The 14,796-nt window shown below is 43.3% G+C and overlaps 1 protein-coding gene across 1 annotated transcript in view; it reads right to left on the bottom strand.

Annotated features, from left to right (window-relative positions):
- LOC112232547 (2-oxoisovalerate dehydrogenase subunit beta, mitochondrial) overlaps positions 1 to 14,796 on the bottom strand; it is an 82,428-nt gene that overhangs the window by 46,494 nt on the left and 21,138 nt on the right. The window contains exons 7-8 of the mRNA XM_024399582.2: positions 10,339 to 10,436; positions 8,833 to 8,943 (exon numbers count right to left, since the gene is read on the bottom strand). Of these exons, the coding sequence (XP_024255350.1) occupies positions 8,833 to 8,943; positions 10,339 to 10,436 (209 nt within the window). The remainder of the gene's footprint in view (positions 1 to 8,832; positions 8,944 to 10,338; positions 10,437 to 14,796) is intronic.

Genomic DNA, 14,796 nt, shown 5'->3' with positions numbered 1-14,796 from the left:
AGTCTTGTCTAGTCTTCACTCTAACACACCCCCCATTGTAGAGGCAGACCACTAGACACAGGTGGGACAATAAAGTACACACTCAGACAGGGAAGACCATTTGCAATGATGATACTGAGCCATGGGGAATTTGGTTTTCTGTGCGTTGTGACCAAAACAGGCACTGCTAAGACAGACAAATTTTAAAAAACACAGTACTTCAGCATAGCCATATCTGGGTAACCGAACCAATTTCCCCGTCTACGAACCCACCTTTCGTGCATAAAAGGAGCCAATATTCTATTTCATGTCCGGGTTGTTTTCATTAGCTGGCCCCACTGTCTGAAAACATAAAAGGGATTCTCTGCTTTCACTTTGAGAGGAATCAGTAGTCTTACGTAAGCTTTTTTTTTTTTTCAACAGACACCCGCATTTGTTCCTAATTTAAAACTGGACCATGAAGTTTTTTTTATGATTCAGATTTATTAAAAGATAAAACAAAATATTTTAACGTTGCATTCATGGCATATCGGGTACAAAGAACATGGCGATTATTTAGCCTGTGGTTAATTCATCCTCTCCAGTTAATTGCGTGATTAAAAAGGTTCTCTACTCATCCACAACCACCAAATAATGCCACATGGGGCATATAGGGCAACACACAGAGACTGCTGCACAACAACACATTCCCTGGCAGTGTTGTCGGCTTTTGAATTTCACGGCTATAGGGCTGAGTGAGGACATAATATCTTACCAAGAGAAAACAGAATAATATGTAATAAGAGAATGAGGAGATAACCCCCTATGAACTGACAAGGAAATGGGGGAAGTAAAAAGGAATGAGGGTGGACAATCCACAACATGTTTAGCTGAAGGAGAGGAGAAAACAGTGGAGAGGAAGACAAGTGTTGTTGGCAAGGTGAAGACGGTGGCCTTGCCCCCGAGAACCATAAGCGGTGTATAAACACACTATTCAATTTCATAGAGCCGGTTTAATGGGGGCGGCCATTGCTGAAAATCACCCCGTTTATTTGAGAAAATAGTCTCTGAACAAACGGCCCATAACAGACTGTTGCTGACTTCATTTGAAGCGTCCCGTTGCCAAGACAATAACAATACATGCCATCGATTCCAATTGGGCTCGCTATTAAATTTCTGGTCTGAGACCACAATTTTGATCTTGTGCCTTAACTGTCAGTTATAAGATTTACTTGGCAGCGGCAGGCCTTGCAGAGCTTACCAACTGTGTCATGTGCTGCACCAGAGGGACTTTAAAACTGCATGATAAAACAGGCAATATAAAAATCCATCCGGCACTTTTGCCAGAGTGCAGTGTCCCCAGCGGTTTGCCACGTTCACAACAAAACAGAATGTGGCGGCACGTTTGAAGTGGACCATTTAAAATGCGTGGCATTGGCACATCTCGGGAGGTGACAAAATACAGTGCCTTCAGAAAGTATTCGTACCTCTTGACTTATTCCACGTTTTGTTGTGTTACAGCCTGAATTCAAAATGTATTTACATATATTTATTTCTCACCCATCTGCTGGTGAAGTCATCTCCCAGTGTCTGGTGGAAAGCAGACTGAGTCAGGTTTTCCTCTAAGATTTTGCCAGCGCTTAGCTCTTTTCCATTTATTTTTTTGCCTGAAAAACTCCCCAGTCCTTAACAATTACAAGCATACCCATAACATGATGCAGCCACCACTATACTTGAAAATATGGAGAGTGGTACTCCGTAATGTATTATATTGAATTTTTCCCAAACATAACACTTTGTATTCAGGACAAAAGTCAAAAACGTGGCAAAGCAATTCAGATATAGCCCTTGGTTCTCTCCAGACCTGACTGCCCTTAACCAACACAAAAACATCCTATGGCGTTCTGCATTAGCATCAAACAGCCCCCGTGATATGCAACTTTTCAGGGAAGTTAGAAACCAAAATACACAGGCAGTTAGAAAAGCCAAGGCTAGCTTTTTCAAGCAGAAATTTGCTTCCTGCAACACAAACTCAAAAAGGTTCTGGGACACTGTAAAGTCCATGGAGAACAAGAACACCTCCTCCCAGCTGCCCACTGCACTGAGGATAGGAAACTCTGTCACCACCGATAAATCCACTATAATTGAGAATTTCAAAAAGCATTTTTCTACAACTGGCCATGCTTTCCATCTGGCTACCCCTACCCCGGTCAACAACCTGCACCCCCCACAGCAACTCGCCCAAGCCTTCCCCATTTCTCCTTCTCCCAAATCCAGTCAGCTGATGTTCTGAAAGAGCTGCAAAATCTGGACCCCTACAAATCAGCCGGGCTAGACAATCTGGACCCTTTCTTTCTTTCTAAAACTATCTGCCGAAATTGTTGCGACCCCTATTACTAGCCTGTTCAACCTCTTTCGTGTCGTCTGAGATTCTGAAAGATTGGAAAGCTGCCGCGGTCATTCCCCTCTTCAAAGGGGGTGACACTCTAGACCCAAACTGCGACAGACCTATATCTATCCTACCCTGCCTTTCTAAGGTCTTCGAAAACCAAGTCAATAAACAGATTACCGACCATTTCGAATCCCACCGTACCTTCTCCGCTATGCAATCTGGTTTCAGAGCTGGTCATGGGTGCACCTCAGCCACGCTCAAGGTCCTGAACGTCATCATAACCGCCATCGATAAGAGACATTACTCGATAGCCTTGGTTTCTCAAATGATTGCATCGCCTGGTTCACCAACTACTTATCAGACAGAGTTCAGTGGGTCATATTGGAGGGCCTGTTGTCCGGACCTCTGGCAGTCTCTATGGGGGTGCACAGGGTTCAATTCTTGGGCCGACTCTTCTCTGTATACATCAATGATGTTGCTCTTGCTGCTGGTGAGTCTCTGATCCACCTCTACGCAGACGACACCATTCTGTATACTTCTGGCCCTTCTTTGGACACTGTGTTAACAACCCTCCAGAAGAGCTTCAATGCCATAAAACTCTCCTTCCGTGGCCTCCAACTGCTCTTAAATACAAGTAAAACTAAATGCATGCTCTTCAACCGATCACTGCCTGCACCTGCCAGCCCGTCCAGGATCACTACTCTAAATGGTTGACAACTACAAATACCTAGGTGTCTGGTTAGACTGTAAACTCTCCTTCCAGACTCACATTAAGAATCTCCCATCCAAAGTTAAATCTAGAATTGGGTTCCTATTTCGCAACAAAGCATCCTTCACTCATGCTGCCAAACATACCCTCGTAAAACTGACCAGCCTACCGACCCTCGACTTGCGACGTCATTTACAAAATAGCCTCCCAATACCCTACTCAATAAATTGGATGCAGTCTATCACAATGCCATCCGTTTTGTCACCAAAGCCCCATATACTACCCACCACTGCGACCTGTACGCTCTCGTTGGCTGGCACTCGCTTCATACTCGTCGCCAAACCCACTGGCTCCAGGTTATCTACAAGACCCTGCTAGGTAAAGCTCCCCCTTATCTCAGCTCGCTGGTCACCATAGCAGCCAGCATCCACCTGTAGCACTCGCTCGAGCAGGTATATCTCTCTGGTCACCCCCAAAACCAATTCCTCCTTTGGCTGCCTCTCCTTCCAGTTCTCTGTTGTCAATGACCAGAACGAACTACAAAAAACTCTATAACTGGAAACACTTATCTCCCTCACTAACTTTAAGCACCAGCTGTCAGAGCAGCTCACAGATTACTGCACCTGTACATAGCCCATCTATAATCCTCATTTGCTCACATTGTATATAGACTTATTTTTCTATTGTATTATTGACTGTATTTTTGTTTTACTCCATGCTTAACTCTGTGTTGTTGTATGTGTCGAACTGCTTTGCTTTATCTTGGCCAGGTCGCAATTGTAAATGAGAACTTGTTTCGAAGAGCCCTTACTGCTGCTCGATCATCCTATTTTTCCAACTTAATTGAGGAAAATAAGAACAATCCGAAATTCCTTTTTGATACTGTCGCAAAGCTAACTAAGAAGCAGCATTCCCCAAGAGAGGATGGCTTTCACTTCAGCAGTAATACATTCATGAACTTCTTTGAGGAAAAGACCATGATTATTAGAAAGCAAATTACAGACTCCTCTTTAAATCTGCGTATTCCTTCAAAGCTCAGTTGTCCTGAGTCTGCACAACTCTGCCAGGACCTAGGATCAAGAGAGACACTCAAGTGTTTTAGTACTATATCTCTTGACACAATGATGAAAATAATCATGGCCTCTAAACCTTCAAGCTGCATACTGGACCCTATTCCAACTAAACTACTGAAAGAGCTGCTTCCTGTGCTTGGCCCTCCTATGTTGAACATAATAAACGGCTCTCTATCCACCGGATGTGTACCAAACTCACTAAAAGTGGCAGTAATAAAGCCTCTCTTCAAAAAGCCAAACTTTGACCCAGCAAATATAAAAAACTAAATCGGCCTATATCTAATCTTCCATTTTTCTCAAAAATTTTAGAAAAGGCTGTTGAGCAGCAACTCACTGCCTTCCTGAAGACAAACAATGTATACGAAATGCTTCAGTCTGGTTTTGGACAGCATCATAGCACTGAGACAGCACTTGTGAAGGTGGTAAAAACCTTTAAATGGCATCAGACCGAGGCTCTACATCTGTCTTCGTGCTCTTAGACCTTAGTGCTGCTTTTGATACCATCGATCACCACATTCTTTTGGAGAGATTGGAAACCCAAATTGGTCTACACGGACAAGTTCTGGCCTGGTTTAGATCTTATCTGTCGGAAAGATATGTTTGTCTCTGTGAATGGTTTGTCCTCTGACAAATCAACTGTAAATTTCGGTGTTCCTCAAGGTTCCGTTTTAGGAACACGATTGTTTTCACTATATTTCACCTCTTGGGGATGTCATTCTAAAACATAATGTTAACTTTCACTGCTATGCGGATGACACACAGCTGTACATTTCAATGAAACATGGTGAAGCCCCAAAATTGCCCTCGCTAGAAGCATGTGTTTCAGACATAAGGAAGTGGATGGCTGCAAAATGTTTACTTTTAAACTCGGACAAAACAGAGATGCTTGTTCTAGGTCCCAAGAAACAAAGAGATCTTCTGTTGAATCTGACAATTAATCTTAATGGTTGTATAGTCGTCTCAAATAAAACTGAAGGACCTTGACGTGACTCTGAGCTCTCTTTTGAAGAACATATCAAGACTGTTTCAAGGACAGCTTTTTTCCATCTACGTAACATTGCAAAGATCAGAAACTTTCTGTCCAAAAATGATGCAGAAAAATGTATCCATGCTTTTGTCACTTCTAAGTTAGACTACTGCAATGCTCTACTTTCCGGCTACCCGGATAAAGCACTAAATAAACTTCAGTTAGTGCTAAATACAGCTGCTAGAATCCTGACTAGAACCCCCCAAAAATAACATATTACTCCAGTGCTAGCCTCCCTACACTGGCTTCCTGTCAAGGCAAGGGCTGATTTCAAGGTTTTACTGCTAACCTACAAAGCATTACATGGGCTTGCTCCTACCTATCTCTCTGATTTGGTCCTACCGTATATACCTACACGTACGCTACGGTCACAAGACGCAGGCCTCCTAATTGTCCCTAGAATTTCTAAGCAAACAGCTGGAGGCAGGGCTTTCTCCTATAGAGCTCCATTTTTATGGAATGGTCTGCCTACCCATGTGAGAGACGCAGACTTGGTCTCAACCTTTTAGTCTTTACTGAAGACTCATCTCTTCAGTGGGTCATATGATTGAGTGTAGTCTGGCCCAGGAGTGTGAAGGTGAACGGAAAGGCTCTGGAGCAACGAACTGCCCTTGCTGTCTCTGCCTGGCCGGTTCCCCTCTTTCCACTGGGATTCTCTGCCTCTAACCCTATTACAGGGGCTGAGTCACTGGCTTACTAGGGCTCTTTCATACCATCCCTAGGAGGGGAGCGTCACTTGAGTGGGTTGAGTCACTGATGTGATCTTCTTGTCTAGGTTGGCGCCCCCCCCTTGGGTTGTGCAGTGGCGGAGATCTTTGTGGGCTATACTCAGCCTTGTCTCAGGATGGTAAGTTGGTGGTTGAAGATATCCCTCTAGTGGTGTGGGGACTGTGCTTTGGCAAAGTGGGTGGGGTTATATCCTTCCTGTTTGGCCCTGTCCGGGGGTGTCATCGGATGGGGCCACAGTGTCTCCTGACCCCTCCTGTCTCAGCCTCCATTATTTATGCTGCAGTAGTTTGTGTGTCAGGGGGCTAGGGTCAGTTTGTTATATCTGGAGTACATCTCCTGTCTTATCCGGTGTCCTGTGTGAATTTAAGCATGCTCTCTCTAATTCTCTCTTTCTTTCTCTCTCTCAGAGGACCTGAGCCCTAGGACCATGCCGCAGGACTACCTGACATGATGACTCCTTGCTGTCCCCAGTCCACCTGGCTGTGCTGCTGCTCCAGTTTCAACTGTTCTGCCTTATTATTATTTGACCATGCTGGTCATTTATGAACATCTAGGCCATGTTCTGTTATAATCTCCACCTGGCACAGCCAGAAGAGGACTGGCCACCCCACATAGCCTGGTTCCTCTCTAGGTTTCTTCCTAGGTTTTGGTCTTTCTAGGGAGTTTTTCCTAGCCACAGTGCTTCTACACCTGCATTGCTTGCTGTTTGGGGTTTTAGGCTGGGTTTCTGTACAGCACTTTGAGATATCAGCTGATGTACGAAGGGCTATATAAATAAATTTGATTTGTTCTCAACTTGCCTACCTGGTTAAATAAAGGTGAAATAAATACAATAAAATAAAATAAAAAGTCACCATTGGCCTCATAGTGAAATCCCTGAGCGGTTTCCTTCCTTTCCAGCAACTGAGTTAGGAAGGACGCCTGTATCTCTGTAGTGACTGGGTGTATTGATACACCATCCAAAGTGTAAAGGGATATTCAATGTCTGCTTTATTTTTTCCATCTACCAACAGGTGCCCTTCTTTGCAAGGCATTGGAAAACCTACCTGGTCTTTGTTGTTGAATCTGTGTGGTTGAATTTGAAATCCACTGCTCGACTGAGGGACCTTACAGATAATTGTATGTGTGGGGTACAGTTAGGAGGTAGTCATAAAAAATATATATAATGTCCATGCAACTTATCAAGGGACTTGTTTAGCAAATCTTTACTCCTGAAGTTATTTTGGCTTGCCATAACAGGGGATGAATACTTGTTGACTGAAGACATTCAGCTTTTCATGGTTTTATGAATTAAAATAAAATACACAGGCCTCGCTCACCTCCTCTCCTACAGTTACTTTAATCGTGCGACAATGTAGAAATACAACCCTAAGTTGGAATTCAATCAATCACGAATGGCAGAAAATGCACTGTAGAGAAAAATAACATGGTTTCTGTGCCACATTGAAGGGCAATTTAAGTGCTAAATTAGACACAGTCTGCTGCAGGGATTATCAACTACACTGAACAAAAATAAACGCAACATGAAACAATTTAAAAGATTTTACTGAGTTACAGTTCAAATAGGTTAATCAGTCAATTGAAATAAATAAATTAGGCCCTAATCTATGGATTTCACATGACTGGGCAGGGGTGCAGCCAAGAGTGTGCAGCCAAGAGTGTGCCTGGGAGGGCATAGTCCCAGCCACTGGGGAGCCAGGCCCAGCCAATCAGCAAGAGTTTTCCCCCACAAAAGGGCTTTATTAGACAGAAATAGTCGTCAGCAATTAATTTTTTCAAGTTTAAGTTTAAGTCTGACCGTAAATCAGAGATCACTATGATGACACACCAAATGCGTTTGATGGATCGCAGGAATAGGATTTTGAAGCCTACAGTCCAAGCCATGTCTTCCAACAGTGCAACAGCTGTCGGCATCCAAGGATTATCCAACCTAAATAAACGCTAAGGGTAAGGACGATAGCAGTGATGTAGCCTACGAGCTACATATTATTTATATCTACATAGCACATTGATGTAAATCGCACTGCTGCCCTCTCATTTAGACATTTGCGCCTTACGGATTGTGGTCGTTGTGGATGGCTATTCACAATTGGATATGTGTAACACAATAATGGTTGCATTTAAGAAGTTTAAGCTGCCTATCAATCAGTGGACAGGCTGTGAAAAATGCTCTCTTGCAACAGCTGCATAGTGTGGATCCCAGCCTATGGAATAAAAGCTGAAAAGATTTGACATGGGATCTCAAATCCGCAAAACAGCTAGACCATTGAGAGCATCTTGACTGGCTTCAGTACCGCTTGCTATGGCAACTTCTCAGCATCTGACCACAAGGCAGTACAGAGGGTAGTGCGTAGGACCCAGTACATCATTGGGGCCGAGCTCCCTACCATCCAGGACCTCTATACCAGGCGGTGTGAGAAGGCCCTAAACATTTTCAAAGACTCCAGCCACCCAAGACACAGACCAAGTCTGGAACCAACAGGACCCTAAACAGCTTCTACCCCCAAGCCATAATACTAATCAATAGCTGCACAGACAATCGGCATTGACCCTCCTTTGCACTAACTATTTTGACTCGTCACATATGATGCTGCTACCAGCGTTTATTATCTATTCTGTTGCGAGAAACAGACGCCTCACAAGTCCTCAACTGACAGCTTCATTGAATAGTACCCGCAAAACACCAGTCTCAACGTCAACAGTGAAGAGGCGACACCGGGATGCTGGCCTTCAATTGGGAATTCATTTTTGTCTTCTTATGCCTTAAGGGGAAAGCAATCTAAAAGTAATCAGATTACGTTACTGAGTTTGGGTAATCCAAAAGTTAAACTACTGCTAACAATTTCTGCTAACGACAAGTAACTAACGTATTACATTTAGAAAGTAACCTACCCAATCCTGAGTGTGTCTGTACACAAATTATATAGCCTAGCATGCGTCTTACCTTGCAAACGGTCTCAGTGTCCCAAGGCAAGATGGTCTGTAGATCTATGAGTTCGCAGGACACACCCAGTTTCTCCTGAGCCATGTTGGCCACTTCCCTCAGCACATGGATCTGTAAGGCAGGAGTCAGCGATCAAGACCGTGCATTCCATTCTAATCCACAATGGATATTAGAACATTTTATAATGCCATCAAGAACCCTTTTAGAATCCGCAGAAAACCACTACACAGCACCCCTTATTAACTTTCAAGTCAGTTTGGACTAATGAAGGAAGTTGCTTGGATAGACTCCATGTTTATTGGCAGATTAGAAAGCTGTATGTTTGCAGATAATGACTGCTGTGCCTGTGAATCATCGGCAATCTAACAGCAGGACATACTGGCTCCATCGTTATTATCCCCAAGCCGTGCATCAGGGCTTTGAGTGTGTCTATGAATGTGTGTGAGGGTTAATGAACTAAATCTATTCATGTGTGTGTCTTGGGTGACAGTCATGAGTCATAACCAGACAGCCAATTGATAAAAAAGAAACACAGCGATCTATAAACTTCTAACCCATTTAGACAAGATTCGACAACAGGCATATTAAAAAGATAAATATTCTGGTTTTAGTCAACCATGCTAGAAATGAGTACTAATATACTGAATATTGCTGAAGAAACGACAGAGCCTAGTACTTCTGTCAAGACATGAACAGGTTTAAAGTGTGCAATAAAATGAAACTTTACAATATAACAGTAGGACTAGCAAAATGAACCCCTCTGTTTCGTCCATTAGCAGGCCTTCAATGCAGGTTCCAGGCGCGGTTCCGACCGCTCCAACACGCTGGGAGTTGTTTTCTATTCACTCGTCCATGGAGGGCTGATGGATTACCGGAGTAATGGGGTGGCATTTTAAAAAGCCCCGATTTCGACTACTTGGGTGTCTTTTTCATCTTTGCAAAGTGACAGCTTTGATGGAGATGATTTCCCAGTCCTCAGGATTAGACCCCTTCTGCTTTTCAGCTGTACCTACATTAGTCTATTTTTCTGGGTGGGTTAAGCCCGTTAAGTGGGTGAGCAGAATCTTTGTAAGGGGCAACGACACCAAGAGCGCTATAGAGACCATAATCCTCTCCTGAGGAAAATAAATCAGGGGGACAGGAGTTGAAGACAACGGAAGGCCTTGTGTAGACGTGGACTGTTAACACCGTGGAGCAGCATCGGTCCAACGGAGACGTCAGTGTCGACACGATAAACCACAAACCCCTGGTGAGAAAACCCCTGTTGAGAGGCGTGGGCTTGTGATGGAGCTAGGAGTTAATCCATGGCTCGTCTCTGTCGACTTAAAAATGTCAAAGACCGAAGACGTAACGCGGATGTCCCTACTCTGCCCACCTCCAAACCATAAACAATGACTTCTGGCTAAGGTCATGACTCATGCACAGTCATAGATGGATATATAGCTCCATCTCCTCTATGGCTCGAGTACGTAGAATCAACCCATGGCTCCTTCTTCCACGTCTCACCTGTGTTCCCCACGCGACCAGAGTGACGTCACTTCCTTCCTGTATAACCTCAGCCTGCGAAAGTGGGATGGTGTAGGCCTCTGTAGGGACCTGTTCCACTGCAAAACAAACAAAGAAAAAAACAAAACAAGCTTTATCTCAATTGTTTCAAAACCGGTACTCTCATCTCCTCCCCTTCATTTGCACAGATTGTAAATGACTTGACAGGTGAAAACCCTATGGTGGAAGTTAATCTGGCAAATTCTTGCAGATCAGTCCAGTGAATGTGAATATCTTAAATGTACGGCCAACATGACCTGATACACATGCAACTACAGTACTACACACGACAGGAATATGATTGGGGGGGTCAATCCCGAACACACATCAATCACTCTGTTATGGCCAACTGTGGTTGCTCTGTCAAACGATGGTCCATAACCGCCCGTAGAGCTCAATGATGGAGAGGGTGACAAGGGAAACGACCGGCACACTCACAAATGAAAGCCTACAATCTGTGCTTCCAGTTAGGAACAAAGTCTCTGGCCCATTTGAGATGCTTTTTCCAGACCTCATCAATCACGCGGAGCCTTGTGTGCGCCTCGCCTATGGTCCTCTGTACCCCCAATCCATAAAATGTATGCACACATGACTAAGTCGCTTTGGATAACAGCGTCTGCTGAATGGCAAATATTATTACTATTACGTGCATTATTAATTATTATAATAAATAATACAATCAATTATTGTACTAACAATCAATGATCAATGTGGACAACAAAACATTTGTGGGATGGGATATAGTTCAAATTGTGTTCCACACACAAGGGACATTGTATTCATGCATCGGACTTTCTCTTGGATCCTTTCCCAAAGAGACTAACCCTTTGGCACCCTATTTGTAGAAATCTTGGAGTTCATAAAGACTTGGTGGCAAAACACCGGAGGCACCAACATGGCCTATTTATGTAGTTATGTGGTAACAACATTACACAGGTCTTTGGTGCTCATCATAGACACGCTTCAGAAAGTGTGTGTGTGGGTGTTAAGTAGGGAGACGGGTGCTCTTTAAAAAGTCTCTTGCATGGTAACACATGAACTGCAACGGTCTTTGGGCGTACTATTGATACTCAAGGGCGACATTACAGTTTTCCAACTCCACAATATACTTCCCAGAACAGTCGGAATGACTTCCACCCATTCTCCCTCTAGAGGTTAAGAAACAGGCTGTCGACTTCAAGTTTCGGGAAGGAATTTCTAACGAGTGAAGAGAGCTACCTCTTGCAAGCCTTTCACAACCCAATCCTGAAGTCAGTGTGTGGGCTGGTACATGGTTCAAATGAATCATGGATTGAACGGAGTGTGAATAATAGATTCACCTATAGGCCACATGGGACATTTATTTACAATTAAATGGCTTCCAGATTTAAGTGATGTCAGGGATGGGAGGGCGTTTATTTTTGGTTAATCAGTATCTCTCAGAGCAAGTCATCTAATCATCAGGGTGATTCAGAAAGATGTGGAATTGGAAAAAGAAAAAAATGCACTCTTTCAAAATAAAAATAAACTCCAGAGATGGAATTTCAAACGATCCCTCTCTCTCGGAACATCTTGAGATGCTTATAATGCGTAAGCATACAATAAGCTGAAATTCGTAGGTTTTTCCAAAATCTACTAAATTAAGCTTACACAGAAAGCAACAACAAGCATCAAGTAAAACCCCTGCCACCATCGAACAAACGAGTGAGCTGCTGGTGACTGGATTCAGGGATCTTTATATAGTGGAATTTCATCAACCTCCTCTGCTGTACACAGCTTCCCCGTTTCAGGCCGTGACACAGCAGTCATTTTACAGTAGTTGTGACCAATCTTACTCAAGAAGACCAATGTCAGGCGGTGATTGTCTTTTTCAGAATAAAGTACCCAATTCACTTAAAGGAAGTCCACTCAACAACCAGCTGTGAGATCATGAGATCACGTGACAACGGTGATGTATAAGTCTTCATATCTTAATATTGGCAATCTGTCACTAACTGACCTACATTTACAGTTGAAGTCAGAAGTTTACATACACCTTAGCAAAATACATTTAAACTCCGTTTTTTTACAATTCCTGACATTTAATCCTACTAAAAAATCCCTGTCTTGGGATCACCACTTTATTTTAAGAATGTGAAATATCAAATTTTCTATAGGATTGAGGTCAGGGCTTTGTGATGGCCACTCCAATACCTTGACTGTGTTGTCCTTAAGCCATTTTGCCACAGCTTTGGAAGTATGCTCCCGTTGGAGCACAACCACCATGGGACCACGCAGCCGTCACACCGCTCAGGAAGGAGATGCGTTCTGTCTCCTAGAGATGAACGCACTTTGGTGTGAAAAGTGCAAATCAATTCCAGAACAGCAGCAAAGGATGCTTGGGGTCATTGTCCATTTGGAAGACCCAAGCTTTAACTTCCTGACTGATGTCTTGAGATGTTGCTTCAATATATCCACATAATTTTCCTGCCTCATGATGCCATCTATTTTGTGAAGTGCAGCAGTCCCTCCTGCAGCAAAGCACCCCCACAACATGATGCTGCCAACCCCGTGCTTCACGGTTGGGATGGTGTTATTCGGCTTGCAAGCCTCCTCCTTTTTCCTCAGAACATAACGATGGTCATTATGGCCAAACAGTTCTATTTTTGTTTCATCGGACCAGTGGACATTTCACCAAAAAAGTACGATCTTTGTCCCCATGTGCAGTTGCAAACAGTCTGGCTTTTTTATGGTGGTTTAGGAGCAGTGGCTTCTTCCTTGCTGAGCGGCCTTTCAGGTTACATCAATATAGGACTCGTTCTACTGTGGATATAGATACTTTTGTACCCGTTTCCTCCAGCATCGTCACAAGGTCCTTTGCTGTTGTTCTGGAATTAATTTGCACTTTTCGCACCAAAGTGCGTTCATCTCTAGGAGACAGAACGCGTCTCCTTCCTGAGCGGTATGACAGCTGTGTGGTCTCATGGTGGTTATACTTGCGTACTATTGTTTGTACAGATGAACGTGGTACCTTCAGGCTTTTGGCAATTGCTCCCAAGGATGAACCAGACTTGTGGAGATCTACAATTGTTTTTCTGAGGTATTGGCTGATTTTTTGGGGATTTTCCCATGATGTCAAGCAAAGAGCCACTGAGTTTTAAGGTAGGCCTTGAAATACATCCACAGGTACACCTCCAATTGACTCAAATTATGTCAATTAGCCTATCAGAAGCTTCTAAAGCCATGACATCATTTTCTGGAATTTTCCAAGCTGTTTAAAGGCACAGTCAACTTAGTGTATGTAAACTTCTGACCCACTGGAATTGTGATACAGTGAATTATAAGTGAAATAATCTGTCTGTAAACAATTGTTGGAAAAATTACTTGCAAAGTAGATGTCCTAACCGACTTGCCAAAACTATAGTTTGTTTACAAGAAACGTGTGGAGTGGTTGAAAAAAATAGTTTTAATGACTCCAACCCAAGTATATGTAAACTTCCGACTTCAACTGTAACTACGGTCCTGATGAAGCCAGTCCTTGTGGTTCCATCCCCTCTGGCTGGTAAGAAAATACAATGACTGCTTCAACGAAAAACATTACATGACCTCATCATCCAAACAAGCATCGCTCAGAGGGATTAGGACCCGGCACGAGGTAGTGCTTTCTGCACTTTTCGAAAATTAAAGTCATTCCCTAACTGCTACCAGTTCTGAGAGCCCTGTGGGAAACAGACGAGCGATTGTTTGGGGGGGGGGGTGTAGTCATTTCGCTATGGGAAACATAGCTAGAAGATATTTTGAGAAGAGGAAAGGAGAGAAATATCCATTAGGTGGTATACCATGGAACTATTTCAGTCAGACAAGAGTGAGTCTTTCTCCTCACAGAAACACAGAATCTCTTACTCTCTGACGTAGTTTGATTGTCTCACTGAGCCATAGACACTGTACACAATGTGGACCTGCATACCCCACTGTACTTCCAAGTAACTGGGTTTAGCCCATCTGAAAATGAAACAACAAACCCTACAGAAAAAAAAAGATTTAGGGTTTTGTTGAGGGATATATCTGGCGTTACTTCATTCACATTTTGAGAGACAGACAGTAAGTGTCATGACTCATGATTTACTCTGCAGTAGGAAAGAAAGGCTGCTCTTGACTTCCTGAGAAGCATCAAACACAATTTGACATCCAAAATAAAGATAAGGAGTGGAAAAATAAATGTGGCAACTGATTTTCTGTGCCAAGAACATTGCAAAACTGAAACATCATATCCTTGCAGGCCCTAAAGAGGTGGAATTCAACTTGATTGTTAAACCATATTACTGTGACTAACAGTTCACCTCGCCATTTTACTGTCTGACTAGAGCTGGCTTTTCCAATAGGCTGCACACAGGCCAAATTTGACCCTTGGGGGGGGGGGGTCAAATTCACCCAAGTTCTTTGAGCAAAAATAAAATATAT

Source organism: Oncorhynchus tshawytscha, linkage group LG03, assembly GCF_018296145.1.
Source record: "Oncorhynchus tshawytscha isolate Ot180627B linkage group LG03, Otsh_v2.0, whole genome shotgun sequence".
Taxonomy (NCBI): Eukaryota; Metazoa; Chordata; class Actinopteri; order Salmoniformes; family Salmonidae; genus Oncorhynchus; species Oncorhynchus tshawytscha.
This window is presented reverse-complemented; position numbering and strand designations above follow the sequence as displayed.